This window comes from Dendropsophus ebraccatus, chromosome 13 (assembly GCF_027789765.1).
Source record: "Dendropsophus ebraccatus isolate aDenEbr1 chromosome 13, aDenEbr1.pat, whole genome shotgun sequence".
In the NCBI taxonomy this organism is placed as follows: domain Eukaryota; kingdom Metazoa; phylum Chordata; class Amphibia; order Anura; family Hylidae; genus Dendropsophus; species Dendropsophus ebraccatus.
Genome location: NC_091466.1, coordinates 75,286,462 through 75,303,989, shown reverse-complemented (window position 1 = coordinate 75,303,989; position 17,528 = coordinate 75,286,462). Strand labels below are relative to the sequence as shown.

The window sequence follows — 17,528 nt, the reverse complement described above, 5'->3', positions numbered from 1 at the left end:
AGGAGGGGTATATAGACAGGAGAGATATTTACATGGGACTATATAGGAGGTGTATATAGACAGGAGTGCTATTATTTACATGGGACTGTATGTTAGAGTGGCTGATTGGGCCCCCCAGCAGCAGCGCCCCCACTTCCCCTCAGTCACACGGTCAGTAGTTTTTCAGGTATATTATATTCACAATCTGCAGAGATGTAGAAGTAGTCATTGTATCCTGCCCCCTATAGGTTTGTGTTGCTGTGTGCAGGCGGCGTCCCGACAGGCTGAGCTCGTGATCAGTGGCCGCAGCAGCCACATACAGGATTCCCCATTCATCACAGAGCATGCCCACAACTCTCTCCTGCTGTTCCCCATGTACGGCACAGCTCTGAAGGTTCAGGCACAATGGGGGCGGCCATGAGTGTAAGGAAATAGAATAGGTGAAGCATTTTGTCTAGACTATCTCTTCTATAAGACTGCAGTCTCGGGACCTGGTTGATCACATGACATTGGTGACATCACACAAGGTCACATGACCCATCCATCACGCTACCTTCTGCCCCCAGATAAAGAACATACACAATCTGCAAATTTCAAAATGTCTTTATTTAACCAAGAGAATGAACGCACAGAACGCTGGCACCAGTCAACACCGAGCGCAATATCCTAATACCGTCACAGGCAGCGGTAACAAACAAGCAATGAGTCTCATCGTATACCAAAAAGGCAGAAACATAATCACACGGTAAAACGTAATAACCAAATCGGGAAGAAAGAAAACGGTGTCTGATGTGCTTTATATACAGAGAAGACTGGAGGGTCCCGGACGAGAAAGGGCCACACCGAGGGGGAGGAATGCTCAATACTGTAAGCCTGGTCACCGTATAATGGGTAGGGTATCAGCAGGGCTACGTATACAGGCTGCTGGTCACCGTATACTGGGTAGGGTATCAGCAGGGCTACGTATACAGGCTGCTGGTCACCGTATACTGGGTAGGGTATCAGCAGGGCTACGTCTACAGGCTGCTGGTCACCGTATACTGGGTAGGGTATCAGCAGGGCTACGTATACAGGCTGCTGGTCACCGTATACTGGGTAGGGTATCAGCAGGGCTACGTATACAGGCCCCTGGTCACCGTTTACCGGAGGTGTCAGCATTGCTATGTATACAGGCTCCTGGTCACTGTATACTGGGTAGGGTATCAGCAGGGCTATGTATACAGGCCCCTGGTCACCGTATACTGGGTAGGGTACCGGCAGGGCTATGTATACAGGCCCCTGGTCACCGTATACTGGGTAGGTTATCAGCAGGGTAATGTATACAGGCTCCAGGTCACCGTATACTAAGGAAGCATCAGCAGGGCTATGTATACAGGCTCCTAGTCACCGTATACCAGGGGGATGACGGCAGGTTTATGTATACAGGCTCCTGGTCACCGTAGATACCAGGGGATGGCAGTAATTCCGTTTACAGGCTCCCGTATGCTGGGGGACGTCAGCAGAGCTATGTATACAGGCTCCTGGTCACCATATATACCAGGGGGTGGCAATAATTCTATGTATACAGACTCCTGGTCACTATATACCAGAGGGGAGTCAGCAAAGCCATGTATACAGGCTCATAATCATTGTATTCCTGCACTTGTCACCCATGTCTGGAGCCATATGAGAACAAAATATACTAATTTATGGGATAAGATCAATCCAGCTCATTCTTGACTTTGTAGTATATAAAGAGACATAGTAGTGTGTATACATCTATAGTAGTGTATAAACAGCCATAATAGTGTTATGTAGTAGTACTAGACCTGTCCTCTCTATCCCCTTCCCTGCACTCATCTCTATGATCATAGAGAGAACTGTGTGGTCATACAGTTACAGCGGCACAGTCCTCTCTACTCCCTCTCTGCACTCATCTCTATGATCATAGAGAGAACTGTACGGCCATACAGTTACATATGCACAGTCCTCTCTACTCCCTCCCTGCACTCATCTCTATGATCATAGAGAGAACTGTGTGGTCATACAGTTACAGCGGCACAGTCCTCTCTACTCCCTCTCTGCACTCATCTCTATGATCATAGAGAGAACTGTACGGCCATACAGTTACATATGCACAGTCCTCTCTACTCCCTCCCTGCATTGATCTCTTTAATCATAGAGAGAACTGTATGGTCAAACAGCTGCACAGTCCTCTATATCCCCTCCCTGCACTCATCTCTATGATCATAAAGAAAACTGTGTGGTCATACAGTTAAAGCTGCACAGTCCTCTCTATCCCCTCCCTGCATTCATCTATGTGATCACAGAGAGAACTGTATGCAAGTATCTAGAAAAATAAGAACATGCACTTAAAAAATATATAAAAATGTTCTAATTGTAGAGTTTTTCCACATATTTTGGTGACTAGAACAATTGTTTCCAACCTGTGTGGCAGCTGCAGACCAGGAGAATAGGTGCGGAGGTTGGGAACAATGGCCGGGTACCGGTCCCTTGTATCCTGTGCAGTGGTGACACCATGAAAAGCTGAATGTAGAAGCACATTATATCAGTCAGTATCAAGGGATACAGATACATGTTGATGTGCCGACATTATCACCACGTGCGAGGCGGCTCAGAAGCGCATCTATCACAGACTCACGGCTGAAGCTGCCATTTTGTGCGCTTAACCGGTAAGAAAACTTATTGTCACTAATAGTAAGCGGTTCAGCCCACTGAAGGGGAATCTAAAAAAAAACAAAAACTACCAAATGCAAAGCGTCTGACGAAGGAGTGAGACCTTCATAAACCAATGTGGCGGCATGATTTCATGGGCTAAATATATACCTTACCCAGGCAACTTACAGTGACCGGGTTCACACGTGCTGGTGGATTGTGAGATCCTGGGAACGTCTGGGAATGTTAGAGATGCTCGAGACTTGACTGACAGATTTGGCACCATGTGAGGGGGTGGGGGAAGCATTGTGAGAACAGCAATGCAAAGAAGCAATGTGAATGCAGGTTTAGCCTCATCATGCGTCACATATTACTGTTCCGTAGAACAAAAAAAACACAAAAAAAAACCTTACATAAAATTAGCTTAACTTGTATTCAGATTACAACATAGTGTCCAGTTTACCCTGCTTGGGCCTCCTGAGTATCCGACAGACGACACCACATATATACTGACAACGTCACTGGGATCTGCTGTATAGGATGAGTCTGACATGGCTGCCAATCACTTATCCCTATGTGCGGGGCAGACGGATGTCCATACATTGTACATCCAGGGGGCCACCCCATAGTATCCAGTGTGTGCCGGACCCCTGCAGTGTACAAGGGACAGAGGCAGCGAGTATTTACCATCTGGGACAGTGTAGAGAGGGCAGCCATTGGCGCCCACACATTATATACAGACACTGGCCGACATGTAAGGACCGGACGGTGGTGGCAATAAAAGGATTAGTCCCAATCTAGGTGAATGGAGCTGTCGCTTTGCTTTACCTAAAGGGGTACTCCTATCTCAAATGTTTATGATATATCCATAGCAGTTCATTGCCTCTCCCTTTATCCTTTATGAAAGTTACAGAAACCCAGTTATAACAACCCCATGCACCCTGACCACCTCCGGCCACCACAAGCAGGCCAAATGGCCTTTGTTCTGGAGAAAGCTGCCATAAATGTTGGAGATGGGAATACATACCCCCTTTAACTCCTAAAAAAGGAAACGGTCAAGTTATGCAACGATACATACGCATCTTTCCCTTGGTTCAAACCAATATGGCTGCCATTAGAGCTCAGAGGTAGTCACCTAGCTTTACTAGTTATCTATAATGCACTGTTCCCCAGAATGTGGCTGTCCAGCTATCGCAAGACTACAACTCCCAGCATGCCACAACAGAAAAAGGGTCCCAGCTGTTGCACAATTAACACTCCCAGCATGCACTGGCAAAGGGTCCCAGCTGCTGCAAAACTACAACTACCAGCATACCCTGACAGACAAAAGGTCCCAGCTGTGGCAGAACTACCACTCCCTGCATGCACCAGCAAATGGTCCCAGCTACTGCAAAACTACAATTACCAGCATACCCCAACAGACAAATGGTCCCAGCTACTGCAAAACTACAAATCCCAGCATGCTCCAAGAGAGGAAAGGTCCCATCTGTTGCAGAACAACCACTCCCAGCATTCACCAGCTAATGGTCCCAGCTGATGCAAAATTACAAATACCAGCATACCCCGACAAATGGTCCCAGCTACTGTAAAACTACAAATCCCAGCATGCCCCAAGAAAGGAAAGGTCACAGCTGGGAAAAAAAAAACTACACTTACTAGCACACCCCGGCAAAGGGTCCCAGCTTTTTCTGTTGGGGCATGCTGGGAGTTGTAGTTTTGCAACAGTTGGAGAGCCGCAAGTTGGGAAACACTACTATAAAGAAACGTGATGATCCGGAATCTAGAAAGCGGATTGTAAGTTAAATGGAACTTGACAGAAACCGGTAACCCAGGCACTAAAATTTACAGGTAGTTTTTTAAGAATTTACAGGACAGTGCACTGTAAGGGTATCGTGTTCCTTAAAGGGGTATTACAATTTCAGGCACTAAAATACTATGCATAATGAAGAGTACTTTCTTTTGCACTTTCTTTCTTGGTTCAATAGGAATTTAACTTTAAGTGAATAAAAATCCACCCTGGTTACAGTCCAGTTATCGGAGATGTGACAATTTTTTGACCGCCGCGTCTATTACATGGAAGCAAGCAGAGATCCTGAAAATGCGGGGGAATGGATACTGATAATAACTGAAATCATAATACCCCTTTAATGGTGTCTGTACGTGACACGTATATATACAGCAGGTGAGCCCAGCAGGGTAGGAATTGTTATAATACATTCTAATACCAGGTAGATCTTGTTAGTAAATCCAGCCTAATGGATGTGCCGTCCAGTATGGTCAGGATAAGCTATTCCAGTGCTTACATCTCCCACCACACAGGGGCCTCCAGGCAGTGAAAGAGTTAAGCGCAATATCGTATCTGCTACTAAAATTATGTTAAAAAAAAAAAAAACAGAAAAACCTGCACATCTTTGCAGCACAGACACTTGGAGAGTGGGCGGACATCTTGTCTACATGAGAATTAAGAAGTATAATGGGAATATACTTCAGGCTTCTTTACATAGAAAAATACAGGTTTAGTGGAAAAATTGCAGCTTCTCGAGGAGCCATTCCTCTGTGAGGTCCTCCGTGTTCCTGATCTCAAACACCTGGGGGAATAAAAAGAAGACAGAGCTCAGATCGTTCAGCGCATTTCTGGATTCACATTTTTGCTGGTAGTAGTAGATACAAAGTGAACTGGGTGCTGAATCTATTGGTGCCATTGAAATGATGGAACCCACTGTGCAGAACACCACAGTACAGGGGTAGGAAACCTTGCCTATTAAGCTGTTGGAAAACTACAACTCCCATCATGCCTGGAAAGCCAAAGCTTTAGCTTTGGCTGTCCGGGCATGATGGGAGTTGGAGTTTGGCAACAGCTGGAGAGCAAAGTTCCCTACCCCTGCCACAGTATATACATACCTGTGACTGGTGGTGGTTTATTTCACCGTGGTCCACATAAAATCTAACACGCTAGACCCTTCCTCCCCTTGAATCTCACTCATACATATTGGATGGTAGTCTGGTCCTGTAAGAACCAACGGCTTCTATTGACACTTATTTAATGTGTATGGACCCCTTAGAGGGATTTTCCAGGACTTTAAAAATATAGGCGATTTGCTCCAGGCACAGCACAGGACAGGGGTGGCGCTGTTTCTGCAAGAGAGCAGCTGTGTTGTTCCAATTTTGGACAAACACCTTTAGGGTACAAACACACACAGCATATACGCAGAAGATTAGATCTAAATAACTGAACACAGTATCAAATCTGCTGTGTATCTGCTGCGTGTGTTTGTACCCTCAAAGGGGTTTGAGCAAGTTATCCCGTATTCACAGGATAAGGAATAACTTGCAGAGGTCCCAGTGGTCAGACCCTTACCAAGCTAAAGGTTATCCCCTAACCTGTGGATAATCGGAGAATACGCCACCATAAGGAATATTAAGGCCCCTAAAATCCACAAGGATATAGGTCTCATTGTAGAGCACTTCCAAAGACAATGGCTGAGTATACAGGTCCCATGCAGGCCTATCAGTCGCCATGGTTACCACTGTGCCAAACTAATAGTAAAAGTAAACCACGGCTCACCTTTGTGAGTTCAGCTTTCTGGACAAGTTTATTTTTGCTGCCGGCGTACATCATCTGCTGTTCTGGTTTACACCCTGGAGAGACGAGAAAAGATGGCTGCAACAACTAGAAATATGCCGCACATGTGATCTTAAAGGGAAAAGCAGTGAAAGTAGACCTGCTGCCAGATCAGCGGTGAGTCCCTCCGTTAATCTGGAAGTTCGGGTCTCCTTGGATACCAACACGCAATAAGATGCATTGTGGTCTCTGTATGTGTGCTGGTAGTGGTACAAAGGAGACCTGAAATTCCGGATTAACAAAAGGACTCACTGCTAATCTGCCAGCGGGCATCATAAAAAGTCCATTTTAAAGGGGATTCCACTTGACACTATTAACGCATATGGATGTCAATCTAGAGATTGCTCTATATGAGCCGGGACAGGTAGGGCACTTGATGTAAATGTGTAGGACATGATGCCCCATTCAACGAAACAGACACCATGTAATATTACAGTACCAGTTGTATTGGGGATCAGTTCAGTAGACGTGTATAAATATGACCTAAAAGTCGGAATAATTCCTTTAAAGCTGGCTGGTTGCTAGGGGCCTGCTGACAACCCCTACTGAAGAGACAATGGTTGTTAGGCAGTGTATCCCTAGCAACCAGCCTGTCAAACATGACACAGATATTGAGCTGAACTCTTGGCCCTCCCCTTGTGCCCTGACATCAATAGGGTGATGGTGTGGAAGTCAATATAATCGACGTCACCATGACTTTCAGACTACTGTAGCTTTATAATGATCCATCTATGTAGATGTGACCTGAGAATTGGCGCCTTAGCGCGCAGCTCTGCCTTAGCGCGCAGCTCTGCCTTAGCGCGCAGCTCTGCCTTAGCGCGCAGCTCTGCCTTAGCGCGCAGCTCTGCCTTAGCGTGCGACACACAAGGAATGAGCAGACTTACCTACAGGGCTGGAGAAAATAAAGCACAATGGATAGGACACCCTCCCGTCATCGTGCTGGTACTTATAACTGTACACTATGAATGTGAGAGGACGTTAAGGAAGACAAAGGCCGCGAGAAGAATAGACGCAGATATAAGACGGCAGCCATAGAATATCCTATCATTCTCCTCAGTCTGCAGGAGACACCCCTGCTGGCTGTGTGTAAGCTAATAGACCTCAGGGGTCCTGATCATTAAAGGCAGGGATAGATTTGACTATATATTTTTACACTTGGTTTGTAAATATGTTGCAAAAATAAAAAAAAATCTGGGGAAAATGGTATCCTTATTCCATATGGACTGGATAGAATCTTTCCTCTTAAAAGAAAAAAAAAAAGTCAAGTCAAGAATTTTTTCCATAACTTGGAAAAGTTCATTACTATTCTCCCCTTCCACATAAGAAACTATTTGAAACAATGCTGCCACAATACCATATGGTACTGGCAGGAGACGGCTGGAGAAGATCTATTATGAACAAACGCTGCTACAATATAAATATGATTGTTTAAGGATGGTATTATGTCTTTTTTTTTTTTTTTTTAAACCATCGTTTCAAAAGTTAAAATAAAAAATAAAAAATTCTCCATATGTCTTTATTATAAATTTTGCACAGTTTCTCTCCAACAGCCTCCTGCTGTGTCCTATTTACATGCTATGCTAAGAACTTCACTTTTTCTATAGCAGTAATGCAATGTAATAACAGCTACATTTTACATATAGCATTTGCCATGTGTCATTGTACTTTATTATTGCACCTGTAATTCAGCCATGGCAGTATGCTCCCTGTATAGTACTATTTGTTCTGTTTGTATTTCTGCATCTGTCATCAATGTGTTTGCATTGTGACTAAAATTAGATTATTTTTTTTTTCTGATCTTGGGTCACATGTGACGTTGCCGCCATTGACCTCAATGCAAATCACATACGACTACTATTTGCAATCCGGAAAATTTCTACAGTCAAATTGCAAGTGTAAGCGAGCCACAGACAAAGGCAGCGACCTCCTCCTGACCCACGCCTCAGTGTTGCCCTAGCCTAATGCAGGCGGACCCTCCTGCCATACGGGAAAGGATATCTGGGCTGCCTCTCTGGAAGTTCATCCTTGAGTTCATCTGGAGAAATACCCTGTGAGACGAGAGAAGAAGCAGCAATTATTCGGGCAGGACCTCAGAGCTGTAATTGCAGAGCTGCATGAGCCCCAGGGACTTGGTCCTGGTTACAGTAATTTAATCACAGTTGTATTTCCATATCAGCCGGGAGCAGAGAACGACTCTCTGTCTATACATGTTCTATACTAGGGACATTTTCTATTAGAGCTATTCACTGGGGCATTGGTTTCCAAGTTATATCTCTCCAGCTGATGTGAAAACTGCAACTCCCAGCATGCCCTTACAGCCTGCCGGGGTTGTAGCTGTGCTACAGGTGAGGAGCAACAGCTCTATGGGGCCTAAGGAAATTCCCTGTGCATATCTACCCTCAAAGCGTTACTCTGGCCCCCAAAAAATATTTCAAATCAACTGGTGTCAGAAAGTTATACAGATTTGACACAGTGCTCTCTGCTGCCACCTCTGTCCATGTCAGGAACTGTCCAGAGCAGCAGCAAATCCCCATAGAAAACCTCTCCTACGCTGGACAGTTCCTGACATGGACAGAGGTGGCAGCAGAGAGCACTGTGTCAGACTGGAAAGACTACACCAATTCCTGCAGGACATACAGCAGCTGATAAGTATTGGAAGACTGGACATTTTTTTTTTTTTTTTTTTTTTTTATATAGAATTAACAAATCTTTATAACTTTCTGACACCAGTTGATTGTAAAGATTTTTTTTTAGCCAGCATACCCCTTTAACAGGTTAGGTCATAAACAGATAATATGCAATACAAAATCCTCCTCTTACTGACCTCGAGTTCTTCTTCTAGGACAACCAGGCGTCGGTCCTTATCAATTTTCACTAGAAGAGAAGAAAAAGGATCAATCAGAACATCTGGAGAACTATAATTGTTATGACCATAGTGACCAACACTCAGCTCCTCACCTATTCCCATTCTATATTATAGCCCAGGGATGTGGAACCTTTGGCCCTCCAGCTGGTGCAAAACTACGATTCCCAGCATGCCTGGACAGCCAAAGCTTTAGTTTTGGCTGTCCAGGCATGATGGGAATTGTAGTTTTGCACCAGCTAGGGGGCCAAAAGTTTTCCATCCCTGATCTAAGTTACTAGAGCTGTACTGCAATCCCCTAGAGAAGCTGCATTGCTGTGTGGGGTAGACTGCTGTGACCCCCGGCTATAAAGTAGTGACTGCCTATCCTAGCTGAACGCCATCCCTCCTAGCAGTGGTAAACCCTGCAGCACTACGTGCGTCACTATTTAATGTAATGCTGTTATTCTATTCCTGAACCAGGAGGATCAGGATGAACAAAAGCACAGGTCAGCGTAATGCAGTAAAATACAGGTTTCTAATGATAGAACCCATTATCATCAGGGAGCGATGCTGCATCTAGGTGGCTTCCTGGATGAGCTCCATCTGTGTCTATAGCAACCTATTAGTATGCAGAGACATAAAGATCTAAGTGGAATCCTCGGCCCATCAAGGTGGTGATAACGGGAGTCCTAACCTGTCTGTATACAGTTGCGGCTTATTTATCCCCCTCATTTACATAGCAGTAACATTAGTGCTATACAATTATCTCCTCTCCCGGCAAATCCTACAGCTGTATAAAGAAGCCTGTATACCAGCCGGGGCACAATCTAGAACACTATAGTTTCTATATTTATCAAGCTGTCCTCTTCTATCGAGCCGTTTCCTAACTGGGTGACAACAATTATGGCGGTGATGATTGTCACCCGCCATATGCATTTATAGGTTTACAGGTGACTTATACAACAATATAAAGATGAGCCGCAAATCTAGTGCATCAGCGACTCCTTCTCCCCCACAGCATACTGCCAGCTTCCTCAGTACTGTGCCCTTTTACCAGTATTATGTCAGGGCATAGCAGAGAGGAGTATGTCCTGTGTTGTGACTGGCCAGACAAGTAAGAGAAAGGAAGTGCCTATGTGAGTACTGCTGGAGCTGCCTCTTAAGATACAGAGAATGAGAACTCTCTTCTCCATAAAGGGGGCTCTCAGGCACTCAATTACAGCAGTGATATCACCTCTAAAGGGTTAACGCTTTATGGTTAAGAATCAAAACTCAAATCTAATAAATCAGCCATCAATTTCTTCAGTCTTCTCATGTGACAAATGGGTGTGAATTTGGTTAAAGTGTCACTGCTGTTTACATTTTTTTGCAGAAATCAATAGTACAGGCGATTTTAAGAAACAATGTAATTGGGTTTATTAGCTGAAAAATGCATTTTTATCATGAAAAAGCAGTTTGAAGCTGAGGGGTGGGGTGGAGGGAGATGAGGTACCAAAACAGGACAACAAAGCGTTAATTTACAGCTACATCACCGGGCTATCTCCTCTGAAATCAGCACTGACCTCTGAATACCAGCTTTTACACAGCTCCCACTGTGTAATCCTTTGTTCTCTAGAAAAAAGGAAGCACAGCAGCACAAATAGAAAAAATAGCAAAAGGGTGCACGTCTCGCCAACCGGGCCCCGGACGGTCACAATCCAAAAAAAAGAGTAGAAGACGGCACATCCAAAAAAGGTGTCACTGCTTGAGAAAGGCTAATATAGCCGAAACGTCGCACTCTGATGTATTGAAATAAACTTGGACACCTTTTTTGGATGTGCCGTCTTCTACTTCTTTTTTTTTAATCCTTTGTTCTCTGCTAGCGACTAATCTCCCTCCTCCCCCCTCCCCTCTCCATAGGTTACACAGGGCCCCACTAATGTAAAAGTCGAGATTTTCTGATAATGAGCAGTGAATGAGAGAGAGGAGAGGGGGGGAGGGAGGGGGGGGACCTGGGAAAAGGCTTTTTGAATGCAGATAATGGAATATTTGCCTAATAACCCCAATTACAAACTTTCTTAAAATCACCTGGACTATTGATTTCTGCAAAAAAAAAATATGTTTAATAAAATACAACAGTGACACTTAGGGCGGAATAGTAGTGTATTGTGTAAATCATCCCCCAGTGCTAGACTCTTTAGTGTACTTTCACCAGCACTACGTAATAGCAGAAAGGAGTATGTACTGTGTTGTGACTGGCCAGACAAGGAGGGGAATGGAGGTGCCTGTGTATGTACTACTGGCAAACAACTCAATCAGATATTGATTCATTTGTCATCTACTTTCAGTGTTGTGATTCCTCTGAGAAATCTGGAACGAGACTCCAAAGCAATTATCTGCTTCACAGACTCTTCACTGACAAATGGGAGTGTCTGAAAGGAAACAAGGCGTGGCTTTGGTGTAAGGCTACAAACCCACTTGGCGGGTCTGCAGCGAGTCCCCTTGCTGCGTATTTGCAGCGAGACTCGCTGCAGATCCCGGCCCTATACTTTTAATGGCAGACAAACACGCAGCAGGGACGTACATCCCTGCTGCGAGTTTGTCTGCAGCCCTCCCCATTAACCCCCTGGCCGCCGGAGCTGATACTTCACCTGATCAGCAAGCCGGAGCGGGGACCAGGTGAAGTATATGCTCCAGCCAGCCCCCCGCAGCCCCGGCCGCCCGATCGCCCCCCGCAGCACCGATCGCACGCCCCCCCCCAATCGCCCCCCCGCAGCACCGATCGCTCGCAGGCCCCCTGCAGCCCCGGCCGCCCGATCGCATGCCCCCCGCCCCGATCGCCCCCCCGCAGCACTGATCGCTCGCACGCCCCCCTGCAGCCCCGGCCGCGATTGGGGGGGCGTGCAAGCGATCGGTGCTGCGGGGGGGCGTGCGATCGGGCGGCCGGGGCTGCGGGCGGCTGGCTGGAGCATATACTTCACCTGGTTCCCGCTCCGGCTTGCTGAAGACATCGGGAACCTCCGGAGCCGGGACCAGGTGAAGTATCTGCTCCGGCAGGTCGGGGGGTTAATGGGGTGGGCTGCAGACAAAATCACAGCAGGGATGTACATCCCTGCTGCGTGTTTGTCTGCCATTAAAAGTATAGGGCCAGGATCTGCAGCGAGTCTCGCTGCAAATACGCAGCAAGGGGACTCGCTGCAGACCCGCCAAGTGGGATTGTAGCCTAAAGGGGCATGGTTTAAAAAGCCATATGTATAATGTATAATATATATTATATATATTATATATATATATTATATATAATATATATATATATATATATATATATATATATATATATATTAGGGCTGGGCGGTATACCATGAAAATACCGATACCGTCTCTGGCGTCGGTAAACCGACCTCAACTGCGCCAGGACTGTATTTACGGTATTTCAGTGCTCCACAGTGTGCTGTATGTGTCATAGCACTTGCCGTCCCGCCATGCCTGACAGAGCGCCCCCCAACGGCCCCTGCCCGCCTGTCCCTCAGTGCGCCCTGCAATCCTGCACCAGCGTATAACCTCCCCACCCCCAGTCAAACAGGCGCTGACCCGCTCCACATACCCGGGAGTGAGCGGCCGGGGGTACATAAGCTGTATCTCCTCCTCCCCTTGTAACCCGCTCAGCATTGGTACGCTTGTGGCCCCGTCGGATGTTCATACAGGCAGATCCCGGTCTCTGGAGGAGGAGACCGCAGGATCATGTGATGGCGTCCCTGCGGGTGCTGGAGCTGAATAGCGGGATCGGGGATCTGCACTGCGGCCCTAGATCCCGCTATTCAGCTCCAGCACCCGCAGGGACGCCATCACATGATCCTGCGGTCTCCTCCTCCAGAGACCAGGATCTGCCTGTATGAATGTCCGACGGGGCCACAAGCGTACCAATGCTGAGCGGGTTACAAGGGGAGGAGGAGATACAGCTTATGTACCCCCGGCCGCTCACTCCCGGGTATGTGGAGCGGGTCAGCGCCTGTCTGGCTGGGAGAAGGAGGTAGAGCTTATTCCCCCCCAGCTGCCCAGATCCCCCCCCCCCCCAGCTGCTTTCCCCCTTCTGCCCAGATCCCCCCAGCTGCTCCCCCCCCCCCCATTCTGCCTAGATCCCCCCCCAGCAGCTCCCCCCCCCTTCTGCCCAGATCCCCCCAGCTGCTCCCCCCCCCCTTCTGCCCAGATCCCCCCAGCTGCTCCCCCCCCCCCTTCTGCCCAGATCCCCCTATTTCTTGTATTTTTATAATACATATGAATGCTCAGCTTAGCTGAGTGTGCATGAGTTAATGGAAAATCTGCATAGCTGTATACCTGTATATACATATCTTGTAGTGTGTGTGCATAAATACATAAATAATACTGCCACTACAGGACTTGCATATTTGAGTATACAGCTACGTAAACACTACAGGATGTGTATATACAGGTATACAGCTATGTACACACTACAGAACATGTATATAAAAGGTATACAGCTATGTACACACTACCGGATGTATATATACTGGTATAGGGCTATGTACACAGTACAGGACATGTATACAGCTATGTTGCTGTATACCTGTATATAAACGTCCTGTAGTGTGTACATAGCTGTATATACAGATACTGTACTATGTACATAGCTGTATACCTGTGTATACATATCCTGTAATGGCTGTATACCTGTATATACACGTCCAGGTCTCTGCTGAGACCCCTAATAATGACAAATAATAATAAGGACAATAGCCTATATGGCCCAGCCTTGTGTTGCTGCTCAGTGAGTTATTTTTTTTAATAAGAGTATAAAAAAAAAAAAAGTATCACCAGGTTTGCACGGTCAAGTGGGTGTGGCTTGCAAAAGGGGCGTGTCATAATTATCGCTCAGTTATCGTTACCGCGGCTATATGTACGATTAACCGCGATAATAATTTAGGCCAATATCGCCCAGCCCTAACTTAATTATAATATATATATATATATATATATATATATATATATATATATATATATATATATATATATATATATATATATATATATATATATATATATACACACACACACACATACACACTCACCGGCCACTTTATTAGGTACACCTATCCAACTGCACATTACCACTTAATAATCAGCCAATCACATGGCGGCAACTCAGTGCATTTAGGCATGTAGACATGGTCAAGACAATCTCCTGCAGGTCAAACCGAGCATCAGTATGGGGAAGAAAGGTGATTTGAGGCCTTTGAACGTGGCATGGTTGTTGGTGCCAGAAGGGCTGGTCTGAGTATTTCAGAAACTGCTGATCTACTGGGATTTTCACGCACAACCATCTCTAGGGTTTACAGAGAATGGTCCGAAAAAGAAAAACCATCCAGTGAGCGGCAGTTCTGTGGGCGGAAATGCCTTGTTGATGCCAGAGGTCAGAGGAGAATGGGCAGACTGGTTCCAGCTGATAGAAAGGCAACAGTGACTCAAATAGCCAACCGTTACAACCAAGGTAGGCAGAAGAGCATCTCTGACCGCACAGTACGGCCAACTCTGAGGCAGATGGGCTACAGCAGCAGAAGACCACACCGGGTGCCACTCCGCTCAGCTAAGAACAGGAAACTGAGGCTACAATTTGCACAAGCTCATCGAAATTGGACAGTAGAAGATTGGAAAAACGTTGCCTGGTCTGATGAGTCTCGATTTCTGCTGCGACATTCGGATGGTAGGGTCAGAATTTGGCGTCAACAACATGAAAGCATGGATCCATCCTGCCTTGTATCAACGGTTCAGGCTGGTGGTGGTGTCATGGTGTGGGGAATATTTTCTTGGCACTCTTTGGGCCCCTTGGTACCAATTGAGCATCGTTGCAACGCCACAGCCTACCTGAGTATTGTTGCTGACCATGTCCATCCCTTTATGACCACAATGGACCCAACATCTGATGGCGACTTTCAGCAGGATAATGCGCCATGTCATAAAGCTAGAATCATCTCAGACTGGTTTCTTGAACATGACAATGAGGTCACTGTACTCCAATGGCCTCCACAGTCACCAGATCTCAATCCAATAGAGCATCTTTGGGATGTGGTGGAACGGGAGATTGGCATCATGGATGTGCAGCCGACAAATCTGCGGCAACTGTGTGATGTCATCATGTCACTATGGACCAAAATCTCTGAGGAAGCTTCCAGCACCTTGTTGTATCTATGCCACCAAGAATTGAGGCAGTTCTGAAGGCAAAAGGGGGTCCAACCCGTTACTAGCATGGTGTACCTAATAAAGTGGCCGGTGAGTGTATATATATATATATATATATATATATATATATATATATATATATATATATATATACACACACACACACACAAAAACGCCCAACATATCAAGCAGCACAGGCCACCATATAACGCTGGTACATTCTTAGTACTATACAGCATTAATACATCTGGGCCCCTGATCTGCCCATTGCAGGCGCTGAGGAGGCGGACCATAACACAGATATCATATTAGTAATACATGGCTTCTGTTTTCCATAAACAGCGTCACACTTTTTCAGAGATGACCTCTGGTATTGCAGCTAAACTCCATAAAAGTGAATAGGTAGGGCTGGGCAATTAATTGAATTTATTCGATTAATTTGCCCTTAATCAATTAGAATCGCAAATTCGATTTCCAATGAAAAAATATATATATATACGCTCTTACCTGCAGGGGGAGCAGTAGAGCTCAGGGACTGGGCGGTGCGGTTACCAGTAGCCTCCAGTTAGAACATGGAGTTTGGCCAGGCCCGGAGCCACAGGTGCAGCCCCAAGCAGGGAGAGTGCCCCCTGCTGGATTCAGCATTGCAGTGTTGCTGTGTCTGATTAACCCCTTAACCCGCGCCACACACACAGAAGATGCTCCACTCAGGCCCTGAGCAGTTTCAATCAAAGGAAGATCGGTGGTAGAACCAGGAGAAAGACCCCGAGCCCCATCACCGAAGAGGTGAGGACCGGACACAGCCCCCCACCCCCACCATGCCACCCTGTAATTACTACTACTCCCACTACTGTTATTCCCACTATTGCTACTACTACTCCAACTACTACTCCCACTACTGCTGATGCTATTACTCCCACTACTACTACTCCCCTCATCTACTATTACACTGCTCATGTACAATACCTCTACTACTACTACTACTCTGCTCATCTACTATACCTCTACTACTACCCTAATTAACTAAGAGAAAAAAAAATCTAGATTTAAAAAAAAATAAAAAAAAGAGATTTTATTTTTGGGGCAATAATGTCATATAGGTCTATAATGCAGTAGAAGAGACATGCTGCGGACAGGTGCGGCAATGATCTCAGAAGACAGTAGTTCTGTCCCTTTAAGAGGATCTGATTCCCTGAATAAACATCTATCTGCTCGGCTGAGCGAGACTCCCCCGGTGTGCTGCATTCATGTATGACAAGTGCTGCGTGTAATGAGGCGTGGCGAAATCTGGCACCGAACGACACTTCTGCATCTACACTGCCGACACTTACAGATCATATCCAGATTATTACGCTGCAGTCCCTTTAAAGATGTTATGCACGATTAGATTACAAAAACACAGCTGCTTTCCCCCAGACAGAGCGCCACACCTGTCTACAGTTTGTGTTTAGTACTGCAGCTCAGTTCACATTGAAGTGAAAGGAGCAAAGTTGTAATACCACCTAAAACCTGGGGACTGGGGTGGCGCTGTTTTTGGAAGAAAGCAGCTATGTTTTTTCAAATCCTTAGCGGCAAAACTACAATTCCCATCATGCATGCATCAGGCATGTTGGGAGTTGTAGTTTTGCGGCAGCAGGAAGGCAGAAGGTTCCCCATCCCTGCCTAAATGAGTCTGCAGCAATTCCGTACATCCTCCATTACCGCTGTGGACCCGCTGAATGTGTGACTGTCCCCTAAGGCTGGATTCACACACAGCGGTTTCTTTCTGCAGCTATTGAGTGCAAACCTCAAGTGGATTCAGCAGTATATACACCCTTCCTGTATACTCCTATACAACTACTGGGACCCCCACTGGTCTTGAGAAAGGCGATTCCATCATAAAACAATGGCGGCCCCCGGACTCACTGATAATCGCAGCATTGCTGGTCTCCTTGCGGAAACGAAATTTCTTCAGCATCTCCACCAGTTGCTCATCCACTTCACACACAACCAGGGACTCACTCTGTAAGAGAAGGAAAACTCTCCATAAATCACCAACACTGACATTATAACTCCAGAGGGAAACCTCACTGTGCTCTGCAGCATCTACAGATCCAGAGTTACATCCTGTATTATACTCCAGAGCTGCACTCACTATTCTGCTGGTGGGGTCACTGTGTACATACATTACTTATCCTGAGTCACATCCCATATGATACTCCAGAGCTGCACTCACTATTCTGCTGGTGGGGTCACTGTGTACATTTATTACTG

At 46.1% G+C, this 17,528-nt stretch overlaps 1 protein-coding gene across 3 annotated transcripts in view; it reads right to left on the bottom strand.

Annotated features, from left to right (window-relative positions):
* Window positions 1-566: 566 nt before the first annotated feature.
* GMFB (glia maturation factor beta) overlaps window positions 567-17,528 on the bottom strand; it is a 129,530-nt gene continuing 112,568 nt past the window's right edge. For all 3 annotated transcript variants that reach the window (XM_069950622.1, XM_069950621.1, XM_069950623.1), the window contains 6 exons: window positions 17,181-17,277; window positions 9,081-9,130; window positions 8,255-8,304; window positions 7,141-7,223; window positions 6,200-6,273; window positions 567-5,222 (listed from right to left, as the gene is read on the bottom strand). In XM_069950622.1, the coding sequence (XP_069806723.1) occupies window positions 5,151-5,222; window positions 6,200-6,273; window positions 7,141-7,223; window positions 8,255-8,304; window positions 9,081-9,130; window positions 17,181-17,277 (426 nt within the window). In that variant the 3' untranslated portion in view covers window positions 567-5,150. The remainder of the gene's footprint in view (window positions 5,223-6,199; window positions 6,274-7,140; window positions 7,224-8,254; window positions 8,305-9,080; window positions 9,131-17,180; window positions 17,278-17,528) is intronic.